A 25838-nucleotide genomic window follows, 5' to 3' on the forward strand; every position below is an offset into this window, starting at 1 on the left:
GCGGTTGAATCTAACTTGGTCAATAGAGCACTACGTAGGTTCTAAAACGCCGTTATTTTACATCCTTAATAGGGTCCATGTTCAGTGAACAGGAAAGACATTTGGAATATGTCCTGACCATGTATTTGTACAGGGCTTCAATAATACATTATTCCTGCATGCAGGTGAGTGGAAGATGGCACCCACGTTGAGGTGGCACAAAACTGCAGTGGAAAAGCAAGCTCAGAAAAGTAAAGCGAGCCGAGTTGAGTCGAGCCGTACCGTGGAAAAGTGGCTTAGCAGGACACACCTGGTAACAAGAAACACATAGTCACATGTTCCAATATTTATGCTCACATACAAATTGGGTGGTCTGATACCAAGTGTGTTGTGTTCTGTCATTTAACACATCTATATATAAACACCAGGAAATAAAAGCTGAAATCCTAAACTCCCGCCTCACATCCATCTTTTGATCTCAAACCCAAATGTCTTCAGTCTACAGCAAAAAAACAAATGATTTCCAATAGTTTCAAACCTATTCAAATAGTAGCAAACCTGTATACAAACCTGGTTTGTATTGTACAAATGCCTTCAAAAATCATATTTTTGTTATATTGCCCACAAACAGAGCTATTTTGGCTCCCTGAAAATAAAAAGGGAAAAAATAGCATAGTTGCTGACCTCACATCCCATCCTAAGTTTAAAACCTTGGTCCTCTCTGGAGATTCCACCAATCACAGCCACTGTCCGAATGCCCAGTGGTTTGCCAAACTTAATGGTCTCTTCTTCAATCTGCTGGGCCAACTCACGTGTGGGGGCTAAAATCACAGCATATGGTCCCTGATCGGAATCCTCAAGCCTGAACACAAGCACAAACTTATGAACATTTGCAAACATGTAGCACCACAGTATGATACCTTTGTAATCTTTTTGTGATTTCTGAAAGGCATAATTTTAGTTCATGTATTGGCTGATTTTAATGTTTGTATTTATGGTTGTAAAAATAAACAGAAGACAACATTTGGCTAATTCAGGAATTTTATATATACATTCATGGGAAAAAGAAAGTACACCTTCCTTCAAGTCTATGTTTTTATTTATCATGACATAATTAACTATTGTGTGGTCCTCATCAACTTCTATAAACAAACAACGTCAGATGACCAAGAAAAAAAAAAAGAACACAACAGATTTCCATATGTAATCATTTTCCCCCAAAAAAATAAACCAACAGAAACCAGGATGGAGGATATAAGTACACCCTGCCTACTTTTCCAATCATTAAGAAAGTAATTAGCAGCCAGGTGTTACTTATGAATTGCTGATTAAAAGATTAGTTAATCATCAAGAAGTGTGACTACCTCTATAAAAGCAGAACTTTTGGCAGTTTGTTGTTCTGGAGCAATTAGGTGTGTGTCTACATCATGTCAAGAAGAAAAGACATCAGCCATGACCTCAGCGCAGCAACTATTGCTGCTTATCAATCTGGGAAGGGTTATTAGGACATCTCCAAACAATTTGAAATTCACCATTCTGTTGTGGATAAAAAATGTCATAAAATAAACATGAGGGAGACCTAGCATCCAGTAAAGGGGAGAAGACGAAAAGACGGGCACCAAGACACACAGAAGCGGTGTGAGGCGGATATTGACTGATATTGAATATTGAATTGGATTCACACTTTAAAGATCTTAGATCTTTAAGAGTAATACACTATGGTTTATTAGTCAAAAAGTCAAAAAGAAGTATAAGAGCTGAGGAGTGCAAACACACACACACACACACACACTCTCGTACAGTCAAGGGTGGGCAAGTAGACATAACACACACACACACACACACACACACACACACACACTCTCTCTCTCTCTCTCTCTCTCTCACACACACACACACACACATACTACTATAACTTTATAAGAATACTAAAAAGGAATATTAAGATATTATAAGGGTAATATCTTATAATAATAATATATACTCTTTATAAAAAACAGAATAATAGGATATGTAGGACAGTAGAAGGGTAATATAATGATATTATGAAGTAGGAAGTACAGTAAACCGTTTTTCAAGCAGTACAACTATATATAAAATAGAGATATAGAGCAAATATGAAAATAAATTATAAACTAGAAATGCAGGCTCGCAAGGAAGGCCTTAATGTTAAGAGAGAACCATGAGGAGCCATTTATAAGGGTGGCTGAATCAAGCTGCCCCCCCCCCGCGAGATAATAGTAAGACCAAGGTCACTCTAGATTGTTTTGTCTCTCCACTTTTTGATTCTACGGGTAATTCAAATCCCTTGGTTTTGATTCTCTGGGTTATTCGAAATCCCTTGGTTTTGATTCTCTGGGTTATTCGAAATCCCTTGGTTTTGATTCTGTGTGTAATTTGAAAACCCCTAGTTTTGATTCTATGTGTAATTTGAAAACCCCTGGATTTGATTCTATGTGTAAGTTGAAAAGCCCTGTTTTTTGAGCTATTGGTAAGTGGAATAGCCCTATTTTTGAACATAATAGTAAGGTAGATGAGCTCTTTTTTAACCCTATTGGTATTGATATCATAGTCTTCTTGAAACATATGGGTTATTTACTGTGTAAATACAGTATAAATACTGGAGCTTAAGCTCAGGGTATCAGATCACTTCTGAGAATTCTCATCGGTGTGGATCTCGTGTGGTGGAATGGAACCAATAAAGCTGGACCCTTGCTTCTTCTCACTCACGGCTGGTCTCTTTTTTTCTATCTCCAACTGGGCTCAGAGGTAGATGTGAGCATTGGCGTCCATGTTAAATTTTAAGTGTTTTTGGGTAATAGGCTAAATTTGAGCCAACAATTCTACAGTGAGAAGGACTGTTTATAAACGGAGAGCCTTCAAGACAGTTGCCAAGCTTCCCAGGAGTGGGTGTTCCAGCAAATTCAGTCCAAGGTCAGAATGTTTAATGTGCAGAGATATAAAGAAAAGCCCAAGAGCTACATCATGTGACCTAGAGGACTCTGTAAGCACATTAATGGTTTATGTTCATGACAACACAATCAGAAAAACACTGAACAAGTAAGTCATTCATGGAAGGGTGGCTACGAAAAAGCCCCTTCACTCCATAAAGAACATAGCAGCATGACTTAGGTTTGCAAAACTGCATCTATACAAACCACAAAAGTTCTGGAACAATAAACTTGGACCGATGAGATCAAAGTGGAGATGTTTGTTCATCATGCACAGCACCATGTTTGGCAAAAACCAAAGACAGCATATCACAACACCACATACCAACTATCAAGCATGGTGGTGGAGGAGTGATGATTTGGGCTTCTTTTGCAGCCACAGGACCTTGGAGACTTGCAGACACTGAGACAATGATGAACACCTCTTTATACTAGCGATGCACCGATGTATCGGCAAATATTCGGTAACAGCCGATAAAGGCGATATTTCACGCTATAGTTTAAAGACATGCGATGATCAGGGTCCGATTATATCCTGTCAATCAAAAGAGGGTGGGAAAACACATTGAATTCGTGCTGTGTGTAAAGATGTCTCTTGTGTGGAATTACTTTGAATTGGGTGACAATGCAGACAAAACTGCAGTTTGTAAGCTCTGCACTGCTAAAATTTCACACTGCATGCTGCAGCAGAGAAGAAGCAGTGCATATTTTTTTCGGCGTGCAGGTTAATGAATGAGCGATTTTACACTGGAAGTGAGCAGCAGTGGAGCACGAGTTTCAGCGTCGAGTCTAATGTTTTTTTTTTGCTGTGCTGCTGGAGCTGAATTAAAGTGCCCGTACGTGGTTGAAAGATTTAAATGAAGATGAGTTGACAAAAACGGCATTTTTATATTTATATATATATATATATATATATATATATATATATATATATATATATATATATATATATATAGAGAGAGAGAGAGAGAGAGAGAGCGAGAGAGAGTGAGAGAGAGAGCACAGAAAATATATTTGTAGAGTAGTATAATTCATATACAGTTAATGAGTTAATATAAAAAAAAGGTTTTTTTTTTTTTTTTACAGAATATTACCAGATTGTTGTTCAATGATGAAGTAGAAATGCTTTTGATTGTGGTGAGAGAGTGTGAGCCTAACATGAGGCTTTTTAGAATTCAATAGGAATTAATAACATTCAATAAGTTAAGAAATCTAACTAAATTCTGAAGACTAAATTAAATGTGTTAATGATAATCTGATTAATGTGTTTTGTGTACGAGACCAGTCACTGTGAAACAACTTGTTGAAATGGAGAGAATAAAGTTTATATTTGCATTTCCTTCAGAATTATGGAATAAATTATTATTAATTTAAAAGAAGGTATAACACGCAGAACCAGAAATTATCGGTATTGGCCAATATCACTCGGAATAATCGGCTATTGGTATCGGCTGAGAAATTTAGTAATCGGTGCATCTCTACTTTATACCAGAATATTCTTGGGATAAACGAGAGGCCATCTGTCCAGCCACTTAAGCAGAAACAAAATTGGGTGATGCAACAGGACAATGCTCCCAATCACATGAGCAAAACAACATCTGAATGGCTAAATAACAAAAATCAAGGTATTGGAATGGCCAAGTCAAAGTCCAATTGAGAAACCCCACTGAGATACTGTGGTGTTTCTTAAGAGAAACAAATACCCTCAAACATCAATGTTGTAAGAAAAGTGGGCCTGAATTTCTTCAAAACAATGTGACTGACTGACAAACTCCTAGAGATTACACGTACTTCAAGTTATTGTTGCTAAAGGTGGTTCTACGTTACTAAATTACAGGGTGAACTTATTTTTTTCCCCACCTGGTTTCTGAATGTTGGTTTACTTTTTGGGGGAAAAAATGACTACATATTGAAATCTGTTTTTTGTTTTTTACTTGTTTGTTTATATAAATAAGCGAGGACCACACAATTGTTATTTAGGCCCTGATAACTAAAAAGATAGAACTGAAAGAGGGTGTACTTTTCCCCCCATGTTTACAGTGGTGCTTAAAGGTTGTGAATATTAGAATATTCTATATATCTGCATAAATATGACTTAAAACACAGATTTTCACAGAAGTCTGAAAATATACAAAGACAACCAAATTAAACAAAAATAAAAATATTATACTTGGTCATTTATTTATTAAGGAAAATGACCCAATATTACAAAATCTGAGCGTATGTGAACCTTTGCTTTCAGTACCTGGTGTGACCACCTTGTGCAGCAAAACGGCAACTAAACGTTTACAGTAACTGGCGATAAGTCTGGCACCACTGTACATATACACACTATCTATACATCTACACACACACACACACACACACACACACACACACACACACACACATGTATATGACAGGTTTTGTTAGCTTGATCTCACCTGTCAATCTTGGGGAGTGTGGTGATCCAGACCAATAGGGGAATGAGGAAGGCCGCAGTTTTACCACTACCGGTCTCTGCCACACCAATGATGTCACGGTTCTGTAAGCCAATAGGAATGGCTTGCCTTTGGATAGGTGTTGGGTCCTAATGAAAGACAAAATAGAAAGTTAAATTTGCCATCTGAAAATTCAGAAAACTCAAATCTACAGCAATTTCCAAAACAATTTCCCCCAGGGCTCAATAAACTATAAGAGTTGGCACAACTGTAACACTCATCTCTAGATGCATGCATGCAACTGTAACTTTTAAGTGCATGTATAAGTGCATCACTTCTGTGTCCATCTGAAAAAACAGTAGGATTCATCCACTCCTGCAGGAGATATTCATTAAAATTTTTTTTTAAAAATTATGTCATTAGGCATAGGTATTAAAAAAGGGAAACTTTTCACATTAAAAAACTGAAACTTGTGCAGTTGTGTACACCAATCTCTACACTAACTGTTAGCACAAGTTACAAAGTTTGTGTCTGCTGCTTCTGTTTACAAGGTTGTGATAAATCATGAGTATGACCTGCAGTATAGTTAAACCACCTCTTATAATTCTACAGATTTCTTCTTCAGAGCCACCTCAGACTGTAAAGAGTATCAAAAGGCCGTAGTACAGAGACAGAAAAGACACACACAAAATCCTGCTCACGTAATAAATTCAATCAATGCTGTACTTTTGTGTTTTTTTGTGTCATAGAATGATTGTTCTGCATGTGCTTCTCTGCACACTACAGGGTTTCATTATCAATCAGAATCCACACCTGATCCACCTGTTTGTTTTAGAAATGCAAATTACAAGGTGATTCCATAATTTTTCCTCAACATTGAGTGATAATGCCATTAATGAAAATAATTTAATTTAACTTTTCATTTTGTTTCACAAAGCCAGAATGTTCAGCTATTAAACAAAAATTGTTGTGTCATTTGTGACTTATTTATTTATTTATTTTAAAGAGATGCACTAAATCTCAGCCAATAACGATAACCGATTATTCAGAGTGATATCGGCTGATACCTATAGTTCTGCCTTTTATGCCTTCCAAATTAATAATAATTAAGAGATGCACCAATGTATCGACCGAAGAAGGCTATTTTTCCATGCTATCAGCCATCGGCCGATAGTTTAAAAATATCCGATGATCAGGGCCAATTATATTCTGTCAATCAAAAGAGGGCGGGAAAAGACATCAATTTTGTGCTGTGTGTAAAGTTGATGTCTCATGTGGAATGATGACAAAACTGCAGTTTGTAAGCTCTGTAAGGCTAAAATTTTACAGAAGTGAGCAGCAGTGAAATGGGAGTTTTGGCGTCGAGTCTAATTGTATTTTTTTCCCTGCACTGCTCGAGGTGCTCGCGTTGAATTAAAGGGCCAGTACACTGTTAAAAGATTTAAAGGAAGAGTTCACAAAAATGTGTGTGTGTATATATATATATATATCACAGTAAAATATATTTGTAGAGTAGTGTATTTCATATCCAGTTAATGTTAATATATAAAAAAGTTTATATTATATATTACCAGTTCCAGGTGAGTGAATGTGAGACTAACAGGAGGTTTTTTAGAATTCGGTCAATGTTAATATGAATTAATAACATTCAGTAAGTTAAGAAATCTTACTTTAATCTTCAGAATTTAGTTCGTGTGTTAATGTTAATTTGAGTAATGTGATTTCAGTTTATGAGACCAGTCACTGTGAAACAACTTGTTGAAATGGAGAGAATAAAGTTTTTATTTGCATTTCTTTTAGAATTGTGGAATTAATTATTATTCATTTAAAAGAAGACATATATCGGATATAATATATCGGCCCTGATCATCGGATGTTTTTAAACTATGTTTCTAAACCGATTATTGGCCGATACATTGGTGCGTCTCTACTTTTTCATTTTCTATGAAATAAAAAAAAAAAAAAAGCTGTGTGAGCGTCCTCCAAGTGTGGTGATTCCATAGTTTTTGCCAAGGGTTGTAAGCAAGCTTTACTTTATGAGATACACTAATGCTTTAACATATAAGAAGCCCACCTTGTAGCCACACTTGTCAATGACTTCCAGAATGTGGGGGGGCATATCGTATTCCTTCCAGTTGCGGATGGGGTTAGGGATTTTGCCTCCTTTAGTAGTGATGCTGTAATCCTCCCGGAAGATTCTCCAGTCCCTGTCCGTCATCTCATCCAGCTTCTTCTGAGACCAGTGCCTGTCATCCCAACGCTGTTTGGCCTCCTTTTTACGCATCTTCTTCAGACGCTGCCTATACATAGACACAAAGTAAATAGGCAAAATCTACTTTAGAAAAGCTCACGCCAAAATCAAGGTTTCGTGTGGACATGAAATTGAACATGTGCAGTTTAGAAGAATGGTCAAACATTTTGTTTGCATTTGAATGACTGAGTGAGACCGAGAGAAATGCTCACTCTTCTTGCTCTTTTTCCTCCATGGTGCGTCTCTTTTCCATTAGATCTCCATAGAAACGAGACTGATCTCTTTTCTGCTGTTTGAGGTCAATGCCTGCAATAAATCCTCGGCCATATAACTGCACCTGATGCTTCTCTTTATACCTGGACACACAAACACACTTTAATCACAATAATAAAACAAACAAGTGCTTCTACTGAAAATTAGTCTAACATTTATAAAAAAGTCACTTACTATCAACTGGTAAAACAGTACAAGTCAATTGATATTTACACTTTGTTTTATAATATATATCCAAACCTGCCCATACCTCCATTTTAGGAAGGGCTGAGTATAGAGACAATTGAATGAACTGTGATTTTAGTTGTTTAGAGTTAGTTGCATTGACTGAGCAGAGAGAAGTGAATTTGTTTTCTTGGTTGAACCTTTTAGAAAAGATGGTTATAAATGTTTATGTAAACCAAACTAAAACGTTCAGCTGGATTTACAAACGTTTTGTAAAAGGCTGATCATCTTCAAACTCACTTGCGTATGTTGATCACCTGTAACAATCACCTGCTGATTTGCATGTAGAGAGGCCCATAAAACACCATTAAAGTTTAAGTGCACAAACAGCTGGGAGCACAAAATGAACAATCAAGGTAAAAGCTGAAAGGCATAAATGGAAGTAATTTTGACTCACTTCTATAACAATAAAAATACTTAACAGTCTCCTCTGAAAGTATTGGAAAGGCAAGGCCAATTCTATTGTTTTGCAATAGAAAGAAAGGATCTGCTCATGATCCAAAACATACAAGATTACTGGTCTAGCATGCTGGAGGTAGTGTCATGTCTTAGGCTTGCATGGCTGCTTCTGGAACAGGCTCACTAATCTTTATTGATGATGTAACATGATGGTAGTAGCAGAATAAATTCAGAAGACTACAGGAACATTGTCTGCTAATGAACAGAGAAATGCATCCAGTCTAATTGGAAGGACGTAATCATGCAGCAAGACAATGACCCAAAACACACTGCAAACAAAAGGACTTCATCAGGGAAAAAATTTAGGACCAACAACAAAAAAAAGCTACAGTGAATGCAACAGTTTGGCGCAGCCAGTAGCTCACTGGCTTGATGCAGCTATTGCAAGCAAGGAACATGCAACCAAATATTAAGTGTTAAAGTAAATAAGACTATCTGTTCCATTACTTTTGCTCACCTAAAACTGGGTTGTTTCCCCCAAAAGGTCCAAGTTTTTTAACCCACCTAGACGTAAATATCAGGAAATGAAAGATGAAATCCTGATATCATCATCTCATTCATCTTTTGAACTCAATCTCAAATATCTTGTGTATAGCAAAAAAAAAAAGAACAGAGCTTGCCATTCCAATACAGAAGAACTGTACTATAATAATAATAATAATAATAATAATAATAATAATAAAAAGCAAGTGAAAAATCTGCTGAGGCATCTGTTTAAAGTTATATGTAGACAGACCAGCCAGTCTGATTTTGACTGTGGCATGATTGTTGGTGCCAGACAGCCTAGTCGCAGTATTTTTATAACTGCTCATCTCCTGGGATTTTCATGCACAACTCTAGATCTCTAGAATTTACTCAGAATGGTGCAATAAAGAAAAAACATCCAGTAAGCAGCAGTTCTGTGAATGAAAACACCTTGTTGATGAGAGGTTAATAGAGAATGGCCAGACTGGTTTCAGCTGACAGAAAGTCTATAGTAACTCTGATAACGACTCTGTACACTTGTGGTGCGCAGAAAAGCATCTCAGAATACACATGTCGAACCTTCAGACAAATGGACTAAAACAGCAGAAGACCATGTCGGGTTTCACTTCTGTCACCCAAGAACAGAAAGCCAAGGCTGCAGTGGACACATGTTCACCAAAACTGAACAGCTGAACACTGGAAAAATGAAGACTGTTCTGACTAATCTTGATTTCTGCTGAGGCACACAAATGGTAGGGTCAGACTTTGGCACGAACAGCATGAATCCATGGGCTCAACCTGCCTTGTGCCAACAGTCCATGCTGGTGGAGGTGGTGTAATGGTTTGGGGAAGGTTTTCTTGGGAGACTTTGGGTACGTTAATATCAGTCATTTACCAGTCACTATTTGAGTATTGTTGCTGACCATGTGCATCCCTACATGGCCACAATTTACCCCTCTTTTTACCATATCCCACCCTTTGGATGTGGTAGAACAGGAGAATCGCAGCATGAAAGTGAACCTGAAGAATCTGCAGAAATTGTGCGATGCAATCATGTCAACATGGACAAGAATATCAAAGTAATGTTTCCAACATCTTATGGAATCTATGCCATTAATAACAGATAAAGTGAGTGTATAAGTGCAGTAATGCATGAAAATTGTGATTTGAAGGTGATCAAGTTGAGATTTACATTAGTTGTCATATCAGTAAATTTATGAGTAGAATACCTTTTTTTTTTTTTTTTTTTTTTTACACTTATAACATTTGGCAGATGCCCTTATCAAGAACAACTTACAGAAGCGCTTTGAAGTCTCCATCAATAAATACATCCTGATACGGGTTCACTAGGTCACAGACTAAGAATACCATCGATCTAAAAACTCAGTTGGAGAGGTAATATAGAAAGAAAAGCAAACAGATAGCAGTTATTTATTTTGTTTATTTATTTTTTAAGTGCTAGTTTAAGTACTTCAGGAAGAGTTAAGTCTTTCGACGTCATGTGAAGACTGCCAGTGACTCAGATGTTTGGAGATCTAGGGGAAGTTCATTCCACCACCTATGTGCCAGAACAGAGAAGAGTCTTGATGAATGCCTTCCTTGTACCCAGAGAGATGGTGGGACCAGTCGAACAGTGCAAAAGGAGGGGAGAGTGTGTACGGTGTGATAAGTGCTTTGAGGTAAGTGGGTATTGGTCCGTTGTTGGCTTTATAGGCAAGCATCCATATTTTAAATCTGATACGGGCAGCTACAGGAAGCCAGTGGAAGGAGCATAGCAATGGGGTGGTGTGGAAAACTTAAGAAGGTTGAAGAAAAGTCGCACAGCTGCATTTTGGATCAGTTGCAGAGGTCAAACGGCATGTGCCATCTGTCCGAAGGTTGAAGTTGAACTGAAAGTGGAACTTTCAACTGGATTATGATCCTATGCACACTAGCAAATCCTCCAGGGAATGGGTCAAAAAGAAGAACTGGAGGGTTATGTAATGGTCTAATCAAAGCCTGGATTTGAAACCCATTGAAATGATGTGAGGGATTTGAAACGGGCAGTACATGCAAGAAACCCCTCAAACATCTTGCAACTGAAAGAATATTGCATGGAAGAGTGGTCAAAAATTCCAGCAAGCCGACGCAAGAGATTGGTGGACAATTATGCAAAATGCCTAGTTATTTCTTCTTGAGGGCAATATTAACTTCTGCGGCCAAGAATGTACTTATTTTTTCCCACAGAAGAAAACCAAATCTAATTTTGTTAAAATAACAAATATTTATGTTAAATAAATAATCGAAAAAAGCTGCTTTTCTTGTGGTTTTGTTCAGGTATATCAAGTTTATTAGTAGGCACTGTTTCAAAGATGATCAAATGTATGCTTTTCCAAATATGTCAAAAAGCTACCAGAGTGGAGAAAGGTTTGCCACAGTGTGATTGGCTCTTAGTAAATGAACAAACAAACACCTGGCATCATCAGATAAGCTGCTAAGACAACTTCCAGACACCTCTTACAGGGCTGGGAAGGAGACACCCTTCACACACATCTACATGAAGAAGGACTTCTCATTGGACCACAAGTAGACCCTAACCACCAAATTCATTCCTAAGATTTAGGCTAGCACTGCTATAAAAGTTCACGAGAACTTCTGGATGCAGCAGCAGTGGCAGAAACAAAGAAAGGCCACAAAGACCCATCCAAATTCATTGATGCATATGTTGATACAATTCTTAAAATTGAAATAAGCTGTTCTTTACATGAATGTGAAGATGTGTCACAGTTTATGTTAATGGAAAATGACTGTGGACAAGAGTTATATGAGCTGACCTATTAACACACATGTATAGAATTTTCTATATTATATTCTAGTTGCAACAGTATGTGAACCTCTAGGATTAGCATTTAATTTGATGGTCAGGTGTTTTCAATCAATGGTATCATAATCACGTATGAGCACCCTGTTTTATTTAAAGTACAGAGATCTTTCAAAGTCTGATCTTCACAACACATGTTCATGGAAGTGCATCATGGAACGAACAAAGGAGATTTCTGAGGACCTCGGAAAAAGAGTTGATGTTCATCAGGCTGGAAAAAGTTACAAAACCATCTCTAAAGAGTTTGGACTCCACCAATCCACAGTCAGACAGATTATGTACAAATGGAGGAAATTCAAGATCATTGTTACCCTCCGCAGGAATGGTCGACTAACAAAGATCATGGTTTGGGCCTGTTTTGCTGCATCTGAGCCAGGAGAACTTGCCATCATTGATGGAACAATGAATTCTGAACTATATAAGAAAATTCTAAAGGAAAATGTCAGGATATATGTCCGTGAACTGAATCTCAAGAGAAAGTGGGCAATGTAGCAAGACAACGACCCTAAGCACACAAGCCGTTCTACCAAAAATGGTTAAAGAATAAAGTTAATGTTTTGGAATGAACAAGTCTTGTCCTTAATCCAATAGAAATGTTGTGGAAACCCACCAATATCCCAGAGTTGAAGCTGTTCTATACTGAGGAACAGGCTAAAATTTCTCCAAGCCAATGTGCAGGACTGATCAACAGTTAAAGGAAATGTTTAGTTGCAGTCATTGCTGCACAAGGGGCTCAACACCAGTTACTGAAAGCCAAGGTTGCCATACTTTTGCTACTCACAGATATGCAATATTGGATTATTTTTCTCAATAAATAAATGACAAGTAAAATTTTTGTGTTTCATTTGTTTAATTGGGTTCACTTGATCTACTTTTAGGACTTATGAAAATCTGATGTTTTAGGTCAAATGTATGCAGAAATATAGAAAATTAGAATCTAATTTATTGAACAATTTGGATTGTTAACATACTGTTAAGGTGAAATTATTTAGCTGGTGCCCCGATGTAAAAGGAGGGAGTGGTCATCTGACATACTCATAGACCCACATTGTGATATGTGACCGAAACTCACTATTGCCGCTTTTCCACCACAGGAACTTTCCCAGAAACTAGGGACTTTTGGAGGTACTCTGTGTGTTTCCGCCGCAGGGACCAGCGTCTAAACTAAGTTCTGGGTAAAATATTTAGCCCTCGCAAAGTCCCTACTCAAGAGGTGATACTTTTTCAAAAGCCAGGAACTTTGGTGAGTGGGACTTGTGTGCTGAACATGCTGATTGGTTGAGTACACGCAGCAATTCTTTTTTTTTTTTTTCCCCCCCCAACCACCATTTTAAAAAAAAGTCTGTTGCGGTGCGTACAGTAACAGTTGTTTACTGCGATTCAAATCAACAAAATGGAGTTTCTTAAAAAATACGACCGATGGACCAATGACGAGGTTCAGGTCTTAAGTATTTATGCCAAAGACTAAATACAGCAGGAACTGGAAACGGCGACCCGCAACGAAAAAGAATACTTAAAAATATCAAGTCGGTTAAGCGGGATGGGCGTTGTTCACACAGGAAAACAGTGCAGAGAGAAGCTCGTGCGTACGCGTTCATCTCAGTCATCACAACAATAGCAGATAAAATCCAATTGCTTACTTCAAGTCTAGCATTACGAGCATTCTGAATTCGCTTTACTACCACTGCCCGTGTCGTTTCCAGCATTTTCTCAATTACTGCTTCAGCAAAGCAATACATCACAATCAACAGCAGCACAGCTTCAATCTCCTCCATGCTTCTTGTTGGTGCAGTGTTGTTATCAGATTTCAGAAAATAGACTATCCGTTTTTAAAACACGAACTTTTATCCAAAGGTTAAAAAAAAATCAAATTCGTTCCGTGACCGGGAATCAAACCCGAGTCGCAGCGTGGGAGCGCCAAATCCTAACCACTAGACCACCAGCTTAGTTGCAGCGAACTCGTTACTGTTCAAAGGTTTGTGTTCCGATCACAGCCGGCTACGTGTTTTTATGAGCTGAGCAATAATGTTACATTATTACATCATTAAAATCAGCTTACTTTTTGTCAATAATCACTTTGACTGTAGCATACTTCGAGGCTTAATATACTCACCAAGGGCTTGTTACACACAGTCATATGTCACTAGACTAATTTGCCTAATCTTCACGGTAATTTAGACCGCGATGGAAACGAAGACAAAGGTCTGGAGGAACCAAATGGTCCCTTGAAAAAAGTTCCTGGGATCAATTGTTCTGGGTCATTTCAATGGAAAATTGGCTTATGTCATCGGCGCCTTGAGAAAAAAATCACTATATTATGTGTCTCTCCCCAATATACCCTATTAGATTAAAAAGTGCAAAGGTATGTGGTAGAGATGCAACTGAAAGTATCATAACTAAATATAAAATCAAAAGTAATTAACCTCCATATTTATGCTCACCTAAATTTTGAAATTACTTTGCAAATAACTCTACATGACACTGAAGGTACACAGACTGATTAGATTATCTTTCTGATACTCACAACGGGTTATAATCAATTGATGTGTCCTCAGAAGCATCCCACTCGAACACAAACTTCCGATCATTGAGGTGCCTTGTGCGACGCCGTTTCTTCATTCCACCTAGATAACGCTCCTGTGAAAGAAACAGGATCAATATAAAATAGAATAAAAAAATCCACTATAAAGCATCATGTGCAAGTAAAATTAATTTCTTGCTTTCAGATCTACATTTTTACATATTAATCTATTAATATTAGAGATGCACCGACGTATATCTCATACCGTCTATCTATATGTCTCTCTCTCATATATATATATATATATATATATATATATATATAGAGAGAGAGAGAGAGAGAGAGAGACAGACAGACAGACACACATTATATATATGTATAGTGCATCTGGAAAGTATTCACAGCGCTTCACTTTTCCCACATTTTGTTATGTTACAGCCTTATTCCAAAATGGATTAAATTCATTATTTTCCTCAAAATTCTACAAACAATACCCCATAATGACAACATGAAAGAAGTTTGTCTGAAATCTTTGCAAATTTATTAAAAATAAAAAACAAAAAAAGCACATTTACATAAGTATTCACAGCCTTTGCCATGACACTCAAAATTGAGCTCAGGTGCATCCTGTTTCCACTGATCATCCTTGAGATGTTTCTACAACTTGACTGGACTCCACCTGTGGTAAATTCAGTTGATTGGACATGATTTGGAAAGGCACACACCTGTCTATATAAGGTCCCACAGTTGACAAATGCATGTCAGAGCACAAACCAAGCCATGAAGTCCAAGGAATTGTCTGGAGACCTCTGAGACAGGAGGAGATCTGGGGAAGGGTACAGAAACATTTCTGCAGCATTGAAGGTCCCAATGAGCACAGTGGCCTCCATCATCCAGAAATGGAAGAAGTCTGGAATCAGCAGGACTCTTCCTAGAGCTGGCCGCCCAGCCAAACTGAGCGATCGGGGGCGAAGGGCCTCAGTCAGGGAGGTGACCAAAAACCCGATGGTCACTCTGACAGAGCTCCAGCGTGTCTCTGTGGAGAGAGGAGAACCTTCCAGAAGAACAAACCATCTCTGCAGAACTCCACCAATCAGGCCTGTATGGTAGAGTGGCCAGACGGAAGCCACTCCTCAGTAAAAGGCACATGACAGCCTGCCTGGAGTTTGCAAAAAGGCACTTGAAGGACACTCAGACGAAAAATTGAACAAAGATTGAACTCTTTGGCCTGAATGGCAAGCGTCATGTCTGGAGGAAACCAGGCACCACTCATCACCTGGCCAATACCATCCCTACAGTGAAGCATAATGGTGGCAGCATCATGCTGTGGGGATGTTTTTCAGCGGCAGGAACTGGGAGACTAGTCAGGATTGAGGGAAAGATGAATGCAGCAATGTACAGAGACATGCTTGATGAAAACCTGCTCCAGAGCGCTCTGGACCTCAGACTGGGGTGAACGTTTATCTTCCAACAGGGCAACGACCCTAAGCACAACAAAGGAGTGGCTACAGGACAACTCTGTGAATGTCCTTGAGTGGCCCAGCCAGAGCCCAGGCTTGAACCTGATTGAACATCTCTGGAAAGATCTGAAAACTGCTGTGCACCGACGCTCCCCATCCAATCTGATGGAGCTTGAGAGGTCCTGCAAAGAAGAATGGGAGAAACTGCCCAAAAATTGGTGTGCCAAGCTTGTAGCATCATACTCAAAAAGACTTGAGGCTGTAATTGGTGCAAAAGGTGCTTCGACAAAGTATTGAGCAAAGGCTGTGAATACTTATATAAATGTGCTTTTTTTGTTTTTTATTTTTAATAAATTTGCAAAGATTTCAAACAAACTTCTTTGATGTTGTCTTTATGGGGTATTGTTTGTAGAATTTTGAGGAAAATAATGAATTTAATCCATTTTGGAATAAGGCTGTAACATAACAAAATGTGGGAAAAGTGAAGCGCTGTGAATACTTTCCGGATGCAGTGTGTATGTGTATGTATGTATATATGTGTGTATAGTATATTATATTATATTATATTATATATAAAAATAAATATAAATATATAAATAAATAAATATATATAAAAATAATGTGTGTGTATATATATATATATATATATATATATATATATATATATATATATATATATATATATATATATATATAAAGAAAACATTCAATAAGTTAAAAAAAATCTTACTTTAATCTTCAGATTTAGTTAATGTGTATTGTTAATTTGAGAAATGCATTTTCTGTTTATGAGACCAGTTACTGTGAAACAACTTGTTGAAATGGAGAGAAAAAAGTTTTTATTTGCATTTCCTTCAGAATTGTGGAATTAATTATTATTAATTTAAAAGAAGGCATAAAAGGCAGGACTATCGTATCCGTTATCAGCCGATATCACTCTGAATAATCGGTTATCTGAGAAATTTAGTATCGGTGCATCTCATATGTATACTGTTACATAATTTATAATTGTTATAACTGTTTTTATTATTATCAGGGGTCCGATCACAGAAGTCTCACTTGTAAGATTTATGCCAGCATGGCGAACGTAAACTAAAAGTTTTCACAAATGAAACTCATAAACCATGATTAGCCAAAATGAAGCTTAGAAAACTGTTCAAGAATGCTGTTTATTTGAAGACCATGTTAAATATTTGCCATCAAGTTCACCGTTTTCAATTTCAGTGTGTTTTTTTCCCCTTCTCATTGTTCGTTTCTTGAAAAGTTACGTTCAATACTTTTGGCACAAATCTATAGGCCCCCATTATGCCGACAAATCTGCTCTGACCTTTTGAGTCATAGACATCCCAAAGATGTTTGATCAGATTGAGATGTGGGGAATTTGGATGCCAAGTCAACAGCTTGAACTCTCATGTTCTTCAAACCAAATCTGGACAATTTTTGCAGTGTGGCAGGATGCATTATCCTGCTGAACGAAGCAACTGCCATTAGGAAATAACATTGCCATGAAGTGTATTTGATCTGCAACAGTGTTTAGGGTAGATGGTAAGTTTCAAAGTAACATTCACATGAATACCAGGACCCAAGGTTTCCCAGCAGAACATTGCTCAGGACATAACACTGCCTGCGCCGGCTTGCCTTCTTCCCGTAATGCATCCTGGTGCCATCTCTTCCCCAGGTAAAAAAAAAAAAAAAACTGCACACACACCTGGCTGTCTACATGATGTAAAAGAAAACATAATTCATCAGACCAAGCCACCATATGCAGCAAGCTGCAATGCACTCCGTGTTGCTGACTCCTTTCACCCATAGCCAGAATGAACTTTTTTAGCAACCAACTTGTGCTACAGTAGCTCTTCTGTGGGATTGGATCAAACAGGCTAGCCTTCATTCCCAACGTGCATCAAGGAGCCTTGGGCGCCTATGACCCCGTCACTGGTTCACCAGTTGTCCTTCCGTGGACCAATTTTGGTAGGTACTAACCAGTGCATACTGGGAACACCCCATAAGACCTGCCATTTGAGATGCTCTGACCTGTTTAGCCATCACAATTTGGCCCTTGTCAAAGTGGCTCAGATCCTTATGCATGCCCATTTTTCCAGCTTCCAACACATTAACTTCAAGAACTGACTGTTCACTTGCTGCCTAATATATCCCACCACTTGACAGGTGCCACTGTAACAAGATAATCAATGTTATGTCATGATTGGAGATATGCATTTGAACCAAACATGAAAGACATGTTCAGAATAAGGTTCCGAGGACATCTGCAAAGATTGGGGAAAACATTCTGTTCTTCTTAATCATGTTCTACTGCTTTTTCTTCATATTCTTTTTCTTCTTCTTATGTTGGATTGAAAGAGATTTTGAACAGCCATAAATCAAACAGTTCTCACTTAATCTACACATTTTTGCATCATACCGATCAGCAAAGTCTTTTTATACAAACAATGTAATTAGGTAAACAATTTGGTGGATATTTTATCTTTGAGCAGTTGTTTATGGTTACAACACTCACCCTTTTGTAAGAATTTTGTAATATGCAGCCAATAATAATACACAAACTGACCATTTTCAGTTAAGATTTCCAGAATGTTAGGGCAGGGCTGGTCTTACACAGACAGCACAGGTGTCCAGGCCTGCACTTTGACACAGACAGGCATTTATCCTCAAAAATAATCCTCTGTCTATTCACTCATGTATAAATACCACTATGCCTATAAATTACTACTATACTTTCATCATTCACTCTTATACACTATTGTACAGAACTACAGATGCATCATTTTAATGCAATTTAACTGTATTTCCCTTTTTTATCTGTCCAGCCACCCATAAAAAATTATTCCCAAACATTCTTAAATCACTGTGAAGACCTTTGGTATATAATATGTATTTTTGTGTTTGCTTTACATTTTTCTTTTTTTATTTTCTTTTTTTAATTAAATTTACTCTTACTTCAACTATGACAAAATATTTCACTTATTAGCTTTTCAACCTTTTAGGCTGTTAACTGGCCCAACTAGTGATCGCAACCATCTGATTTTCCTTAGCAGTTACTAGCTACAACCTTACAACCAACGGAGATCATATGGAAACATAGAAACACTATAGCAACCACTTGCCGGGTTTTCCCTACCATAGAAAGGCTTAAGCGCAGAGCCTAAGTGTATTTGTTGAGCACCTTAAGACAAATGAAAATAAAAAGGCATTTAGGCGACATATCAGAATGAATGTAAAAATGGTGAGAGTTCAATGCACTGACCAAAAAAAATAATAATTAAAGAATGGAGAAATGTCTTGATCTCAAATGGAAACGTAAGCTGGCAACAGGAATGAGTGATCAGATATTGGACACGAGTTTGTGTGATTGGGGAGTGACAGATGCTCATTGGCAAGCTATTCAAACAGCTGATGGGATATTTCTTTGTACTGTCAACTTGGGATGGTAGTTACAACCATAGATTTTCGTTAACAACAACTAGCTACAACTTTGCAACCAACTGAGATCATATTGAAACCACATAGAAACACCATAGCTACCACAGGAGAACTTACAACAGCCTGCTAGCAATACCCTAGCAAACAGTTGGCATAGCATAGCAACCCTCTACCAACCAAAATGGTTCGCATAGTAATGACATAGCATCACCCTAACCACCAGTTGGGTTAGCCTAGCCACCACTTAACACCTAGAAACCAACTGGAATAGCCTAACAATACCCTATCATCAACCAACGGGGTCAGCCCACCAACCACCTAGCACCACCCTAGCAACCAACTGGGTTTCCATAGCAGTCACTTAGCAACACCATACCAGCCAACTTATATTTACTAGCAACATTTAACCATTAAAAATGTTATACCATAGCCTTTTAACCTTTACATGTGTAACTGGTCATAGCAACCAAGTGGCAACACCCTAGCATAACCCACTTAGCAACCAGATGGAATATCAGAGCTGCATTTTAGCATTTACAACCATTAAACATCTTTCAACATTTTTATCATTTTACCCTTTACATATTATAAACTTTTAGACTTTTAACATTTATACGTCTAAGATTACATTTTTTTTTAATACAATTTTGAAATCAGTGACAACAAAAAAGGGCTGGTGTGGGTGCAGGCTTTCCTTCCAATAAAGCAGGAGCCACACCTGATTCCAAGAGTTTAATCAGTTGAGCTTGGCTTTCAATAGACTCAGGTCTGGCTTCTGATTACTTGAAATGAAAACCTGCACCACCACCGGCCCTTCGGATAAGATTGGATACCCCTGGTTTAATACATTTAGCAAGTTTACCAAGTTATGTCAAGCCAACAAAGTTCATTCACAACTTTTGTCATTCAGTTTTATTATTCCAGTTACATTTTAGATTAACTCCTCCTAGGGGTTTTAACCTACATCCACAAAACTTTCACAGATTATCTGACTTATATTTACAAGGTGTGCTTGTGCAAGCTATTTGGGCTTTAAAGCATTTAGCTACTGGCCCTTTCTAAAATCTCTAAATATCTAATCGTTTTGAAATATATTTTTCATGTTTCGAGCCCATTTACTACAATACAAATTCAGGTGCAGTTAGGTTTCATTTTACCTTAAAGTTCATTTCAGTGTTATAAGAACACCACACTAATAGTTCTCCAATTTTTAAAATTATTATTATTCCAACTGATTTTCTGCATTTACAGTCCCCAAAACCAACTCTACCATGTCCGGACTGACACTGAGAAGTTTGCTAGTTTACAGGTTTTGGAAATATTCATCTGTTCACCTACAAAACACTTGTTCTTTTCAGTCATTCAGTCACCCAGTCATTTTTTTATGCTGGCTGTTTAATCTTTTAACAAGCACACAATGAAATACTTGTGCAAAAAACGTATAGTTATTCCTCCTAATTAAATCATTCATCTAGTTAAATAGAATTTCATTGATTCTTTTAAAAAAAAATTTACCATTTAGTTTAACAATAATGGATGTCACTCTTTTTGTTTTTGTTAAATATGAGAAATAAACCCTGAGGACTGTCAGTTTCTCTTTTATTTATGTATTTTTTAATTCATCATCTTTTTGATAATCATTGTAAAACAATTAAAATTTATGCTTGTGAAATTGCACATGAATCTAGTTCACAGCTGAGTGACAGCAGGCAGTGAACTACAGCTAAGTTACTTCAGTTTACCATCCATGCAGTAACATTTTAGCACAATACTGGTGCATGACTAATGTATGACAATACTGTATGACACAATAGTGTCATATTGGGGCATGACTAATATTATACCTTCATAATGGCAAGAGTAAAAAGTCAAAAACAAGGTGTGTGTTTCATCTTTTCACTATCTATTGACATTTTTAGCTTGGTAACCTGATTAATGAGTAGTAGTGCTGGCGAGATGTATTATGTACGTATATATTAGGTCAAAAACACTCATTGTAACCCCTTGAGATAAAGGGAAATATTGGAGATGATTTTATGAAGATTATATATTGGAATTACAATTATAAATATGTAGCTGAGCTGCCTGTTAAATTAAAATTTTCACTGTCTCATTACCTCCGCTTAGGTCTTTTACATGATCGCAAGTCAAACAATTCCCTCTCAATCATCAAATTGATCACGTGGGCCTCTTGAAATGAACCATGATATTAGCTATGCAATTTGGTGAATATTTTGGGGTGTAGTTTTACTATTTCAAGTGTCTGTAAATGCATCTATTTTCCTCTAATACAGGAGTCTCCACAAAGAGTTTGTGTGGCTGCAGGTTTTCATTCTAACCAAGCAAGAGCCACACTTCATTCCACTTGTTTAATCAGTAAATTCTGGTCTCCAATCAGTTATCAAGTGTACCTCCTATTTGACTGGAATGAAAACCTGCAGCCACACCAGCCCAGTCTGGATAAGATTGAAGACCCCTTCTCTAATCAATTCCACTCCACCTTTTTTAAACGATCCTAAACCAGACAATTCTGGCTGAAACTATATATATTAGAGATCAAATTGATTGTGTGGCTTCATGTCATTAGCTAAGCATTATTTCCCTACTGTCGTTAACCTACACAATGCTTCCTGCTTCTCTTTCATACCAGCAATATGGATGGGGAATTAGGTACAACTTAGTTCTTCTCTTCATAATAAAAAATTCGTTTTTCTGTCTAAAAAAAATATGGACAGTGAAAAGGGACAAATTAGCCCAGGGTAAATGCAACATTATGTAACAGGTGAAAAATTATGACGTATGTGTGTGTGCACACACGTGTGTCTGTGTAACAATCGGCTAACACTGATTTGCGGTGCAACACACCTACATTTTCTGCAGGAACTGCAATATCTAATTAATATATACACAACATGTTTCACTGTTATACCTTTCAAGTAACAGGTATAGCTTGCAGCTTTTATTTCTTTATTATTTGAGAAGAACCTCACTTTGATGGCCTGAAGTTCTTTGCCCTTGTCCTTCTCCTCCCTTATCTTTTGCCGACTCTCATCATCTTCGTTTCCATTGCTCTCTCTCTCCATCCGCTCCCTGCGTTCACGCCGCTCCCTCTCCTGGGGATCCTCTGTACAACGTAATAAAAAAATCAACATATTACAAGGGTGACCACAGATACACCAGTGAGAACTTCCATGTCTCAACAGGCCTCATCAAAAAAATAAATAAATGGTGGTGTTCATGAAACTCCCCATAAATTTGGAAAAACATTCATTTCTTCCTGATATGAGTAGACTAACTAATGTTAACCATGACTTGATCAAAACATAATCTGCATAGTGCATTACTGCACTTTTTTATATTATATATATATATATATATATATATATATATATATATATATATATATATATATATATATATATATATTATAATGATGCGTTTAAATTGCTTATTTTTTATTACATTTACAGAATTTAACAGATAGCCGTATCCAGAGCAAATTATAAAAGTTCTTTGGAGTCCATCAAAAACATATCTACATGCAAGTTCACTAGATTGGGATTAAGAATACCATCAAGAAAGTTTTGTGAAAACCAGCTGTTCTATGTTATTGACATTAATTAAAGAATATGAAAAGGAAGTGAACCAACACAAACCATAAATTAAGACAAATAATACTAATCCTTAAATTAAAACAAAAGAATTGCCACCATATAAACAAAGGATGGACTGGTCTGTGCACAGCCATAAGCCATAAACAAATGCCTCAGCTGATGAAAAATTTAGCAAATTCCTATTGTTATTATAATTATTATTATATATTATTAAATATTTTATGGACATAGAAGGGAGTCAAAATCATTTACATTTCTGTCTTTCAGTGTTTACCCACGTCATTTGGTGTGCCCGGCTGTCTGTGCACTTTTTTTTTTTTATCAAAGTTATTTTTGTTTTTTTCCCAAATTATTTTTTATAGATTATATTTATACTTTGAAAGTATCAAAAGTATTTAAGCTTTAGGGGAGATATCCATCATAAGTTATTGATAGCGGTGCATGATCTGAAAATACAATAGCATATTATTCACAAGAACTAGTCAGGGGGAGAAGATTCTTATCTAAGAAAAAATAATCAATACACAAATATGTTTGATGGACAGATTTATAATAAATAATAAAATTTTTCTTTTTTTAAAAAAAAGCTTCTGGAGCCAGGACTGAGAAAACACCAAACATCAGCTATCCCATATGTGGGATAAAATTTTTAAAAAAAGCTGATAAAATTACAAAATGTTTCAATGACGCTTTGGAGATGTCTGTGTACCAGCTGGTATTTATTCTTGGGGACTTTAATACCTTTGATAATTCTGCACATCTTCCAGCTCTTCAGCAATATATCACATGCCCGACACTTTCGACACATATCTTGGGAATATTTTGGATGCCTATAAAGCAGTGTCGAGACCTGCCCTAGGAAAATTAGATTATAATTTTATTAATCTATTGCCAAAATATATACAGAAAATTAAAAGGGAGAAAGCTGCTTTATGGAATATACAGCAGTGGTCAGAAGAAAGCATGGAAGAACTTAAATTTTGCTTTGAGACAACAGACTAGCAGGTGTTCTTTGATTCAAGTAAAGATGTTCATGAACTCACAGATGTTATCACATCATACATACACTACTCTGAAGATACAATAATACCTGTAAAGGCATTAAGGGTTTATTCTAATAATAACTCATGGTTAACCAAAGAGTTGAAGGAATGTCTTAATGAAAAGAAGTTTGCTTTTATTCAGGGAGATACTATGAGAGTTAAAGACTGAGAAGGAATTTAGAACAAAAGTAAGGATGGCCAAAATGAATTTCAAGAATCGAGTTGAACAGAAATTTTACTTAGGAAATGTAAAACAAGCATCGGAAGGATTGCATATAATGATGGGGAAAGAGAGAGCACAACAAGAAGTGCAAACTGAAGATTGTGTGAGATTTGTTAATGCTTGATTGGCACGAAAACCTGCACCCACACTGGCCCTTTCCGGATAAGATTGCCCACCCCTGCTCTAGGGGGACCAGGGGCATGCTTATGGTGGCAAAACCAAGCACGCTATTGACTGCTTCAAGTGCTGACACTTAATGAACACTTCATGAGTCTTTTTTTTGTTGTTGATAGCTTTCGATTGATACCCTTGCAACATCCTACATTTAATAATATAACATATGTAATGTAGGGTATCTATACCAAGTGTTAGACAGTATGTGTTCAAGCAGTTTAATAGCAAACATTTGCATTCTTGGGATGTTGATAGATAGCAATCCATCCAACTGATATCATCATATCTATAAACAATATCTAGTAAGATGATTATATTCATATAGTAGGACTCCATAATTCATTGGGAGCACTCAGATAAATCATTGGCTTAGTAATAGAGGGTTGTGACTTTACTGTTGTGACTTGAAGCCACTGACTACAACATTGCTTCAAGGGAATGAAATACTCATTTTAGAGAAAGATTTGGTTACAAGTCATATTGCTACCTTGTAAATAAGATTTGTCAATTATATTTCATTATTATGCTTTCTATCCCATGTACAAGGTGTCCTACACCTCACCCACAACAATCAAATAAGTTGTGCTTTAACTATAATTAATTGCTGTAATATACTGCACATGGGGAAGTTTTGCCTTCTTCACAAGCTCCAGTGATGGCTCTTTTTAGGTCATTGCTGGATTATAGTGTTGGATGGACGGATTACGATCTATTAACATCCCAAGAATGCAAAGGCTAGCTAGTAAGCTGGTAGAACTCTTCCTGTCTATTAACACCTGGTAAAGATACCCGGTATTTACATATATTATAAATACATTATGTAGTATGTTGCAAGGGTATCAATCAAAAACTAATCAACAAATATATTTTTAAAAAGACTGAAATGAAGAATGTACGTTGAAGAAGTCACGTCTCTCATGAAGAACACGTAACTTCACTAAGCACGGTGGCAGGTAGCCAATCAGAAGAGATTTCCCAAAAAATGAGCTAGAAAATGAACCGGCTCAATAATACTTCGATACAGAAGAAGAAGCAGACTAGGCTGAACAGACAGATATTTAAATTTACAAATAACTAAGTCTCTGTTGACAGCGCTTGTAAATACCTAGAGTGTTCTGACTGAAGTTGAGATGTTTATCCAATGTAATGCCCAGATATCTGAAATGCTCCAAGCCTTTCAACCATCTCTCCTTTAATGACAATACTGGAAGGATGGGTCAGTGTTTTGGAAGAGCGAAAAACCAGTTCCTTAGTCTTCGTGATATTAAGGTGGAGAAATTTATCATCATACCATGTACTAAAATGTGCTATGGAGCGTTGATAGTCCAAAAAAGAATCATTGTCCTTATTAAGCAATGCAAGAATGGCAGTATCATCTGCATATTTAAAGTAATGAGTGGTGGTGACTGGACTCTGACAGTCATTTGTATAGAGAATATAAAGAAGTGGGCTATGTACACCACCATGAGGGGCGCCAGT

At 37.0% G+C, this 25838-nt stretch overlaps 1 protein-coding gene across 2 annotated transcripts in view; it reads right to left on the reverse strand.

Annotated features, from left to right (window-relative positions):
- The window catches only part of ddx23 (DEAD (Asp-Glu-Ala-Asp) box polypeptide 23), a 51362-nt gene that overhangs the window by 9886 nt on the left and 15638 nt on the right, over positions 1 to 25838 (reverse strand). The window contains exons 7-13 of one of the 2 annotated variants that reach the window (XM_053643116.1): positions 23661 to 23774; positions 22296 to 22429; positions 14408 to 14520; positions 7814 to 7957; positions 7425 to 7650; positions 5354 to 5499; positions 664 to 841 (exon numbers count right to left, since the gene is read on the reverse strand). In XM_053643116.1, the coding sequence (XP_053499091.1) occupies positions 664 to 841; positions 5354 to 5499; positions 7425 to 7650; positions 7814 to 7957; positions 14408 to 14520; positions 22296 to 22429; positions 23661 to 23774 (1055 nt within the window). The remainder of the gene's footprint in view (positions 1 to 663; positions 842 to 5353; positions 5500 to 7424; positions 7651 to 7813; positions 7958 to 14407; positions 14521 to 22295; positions 22430 to 23660; positions 23775 to 25838) is intronic. The other variant, XM_053643117.1, reaches the window with a different exon arrangement.

Source organism: Ictalurus furcatus, chromosome 15 (assembly GCF_023375685.1).
Source record: "Ictalurus furcatus strain D&B chromosome 15, Billie_1.0, whole genome shotgun sequence".
In the NCBI taxonomy this organism is placed as follows: domain Eukaryota; kingdom Metazoa; phylum Chordata; class Actinopteri; order Siluriformes; family Ictaluridae; genus Ictalurus; species Ictalurus furcatus.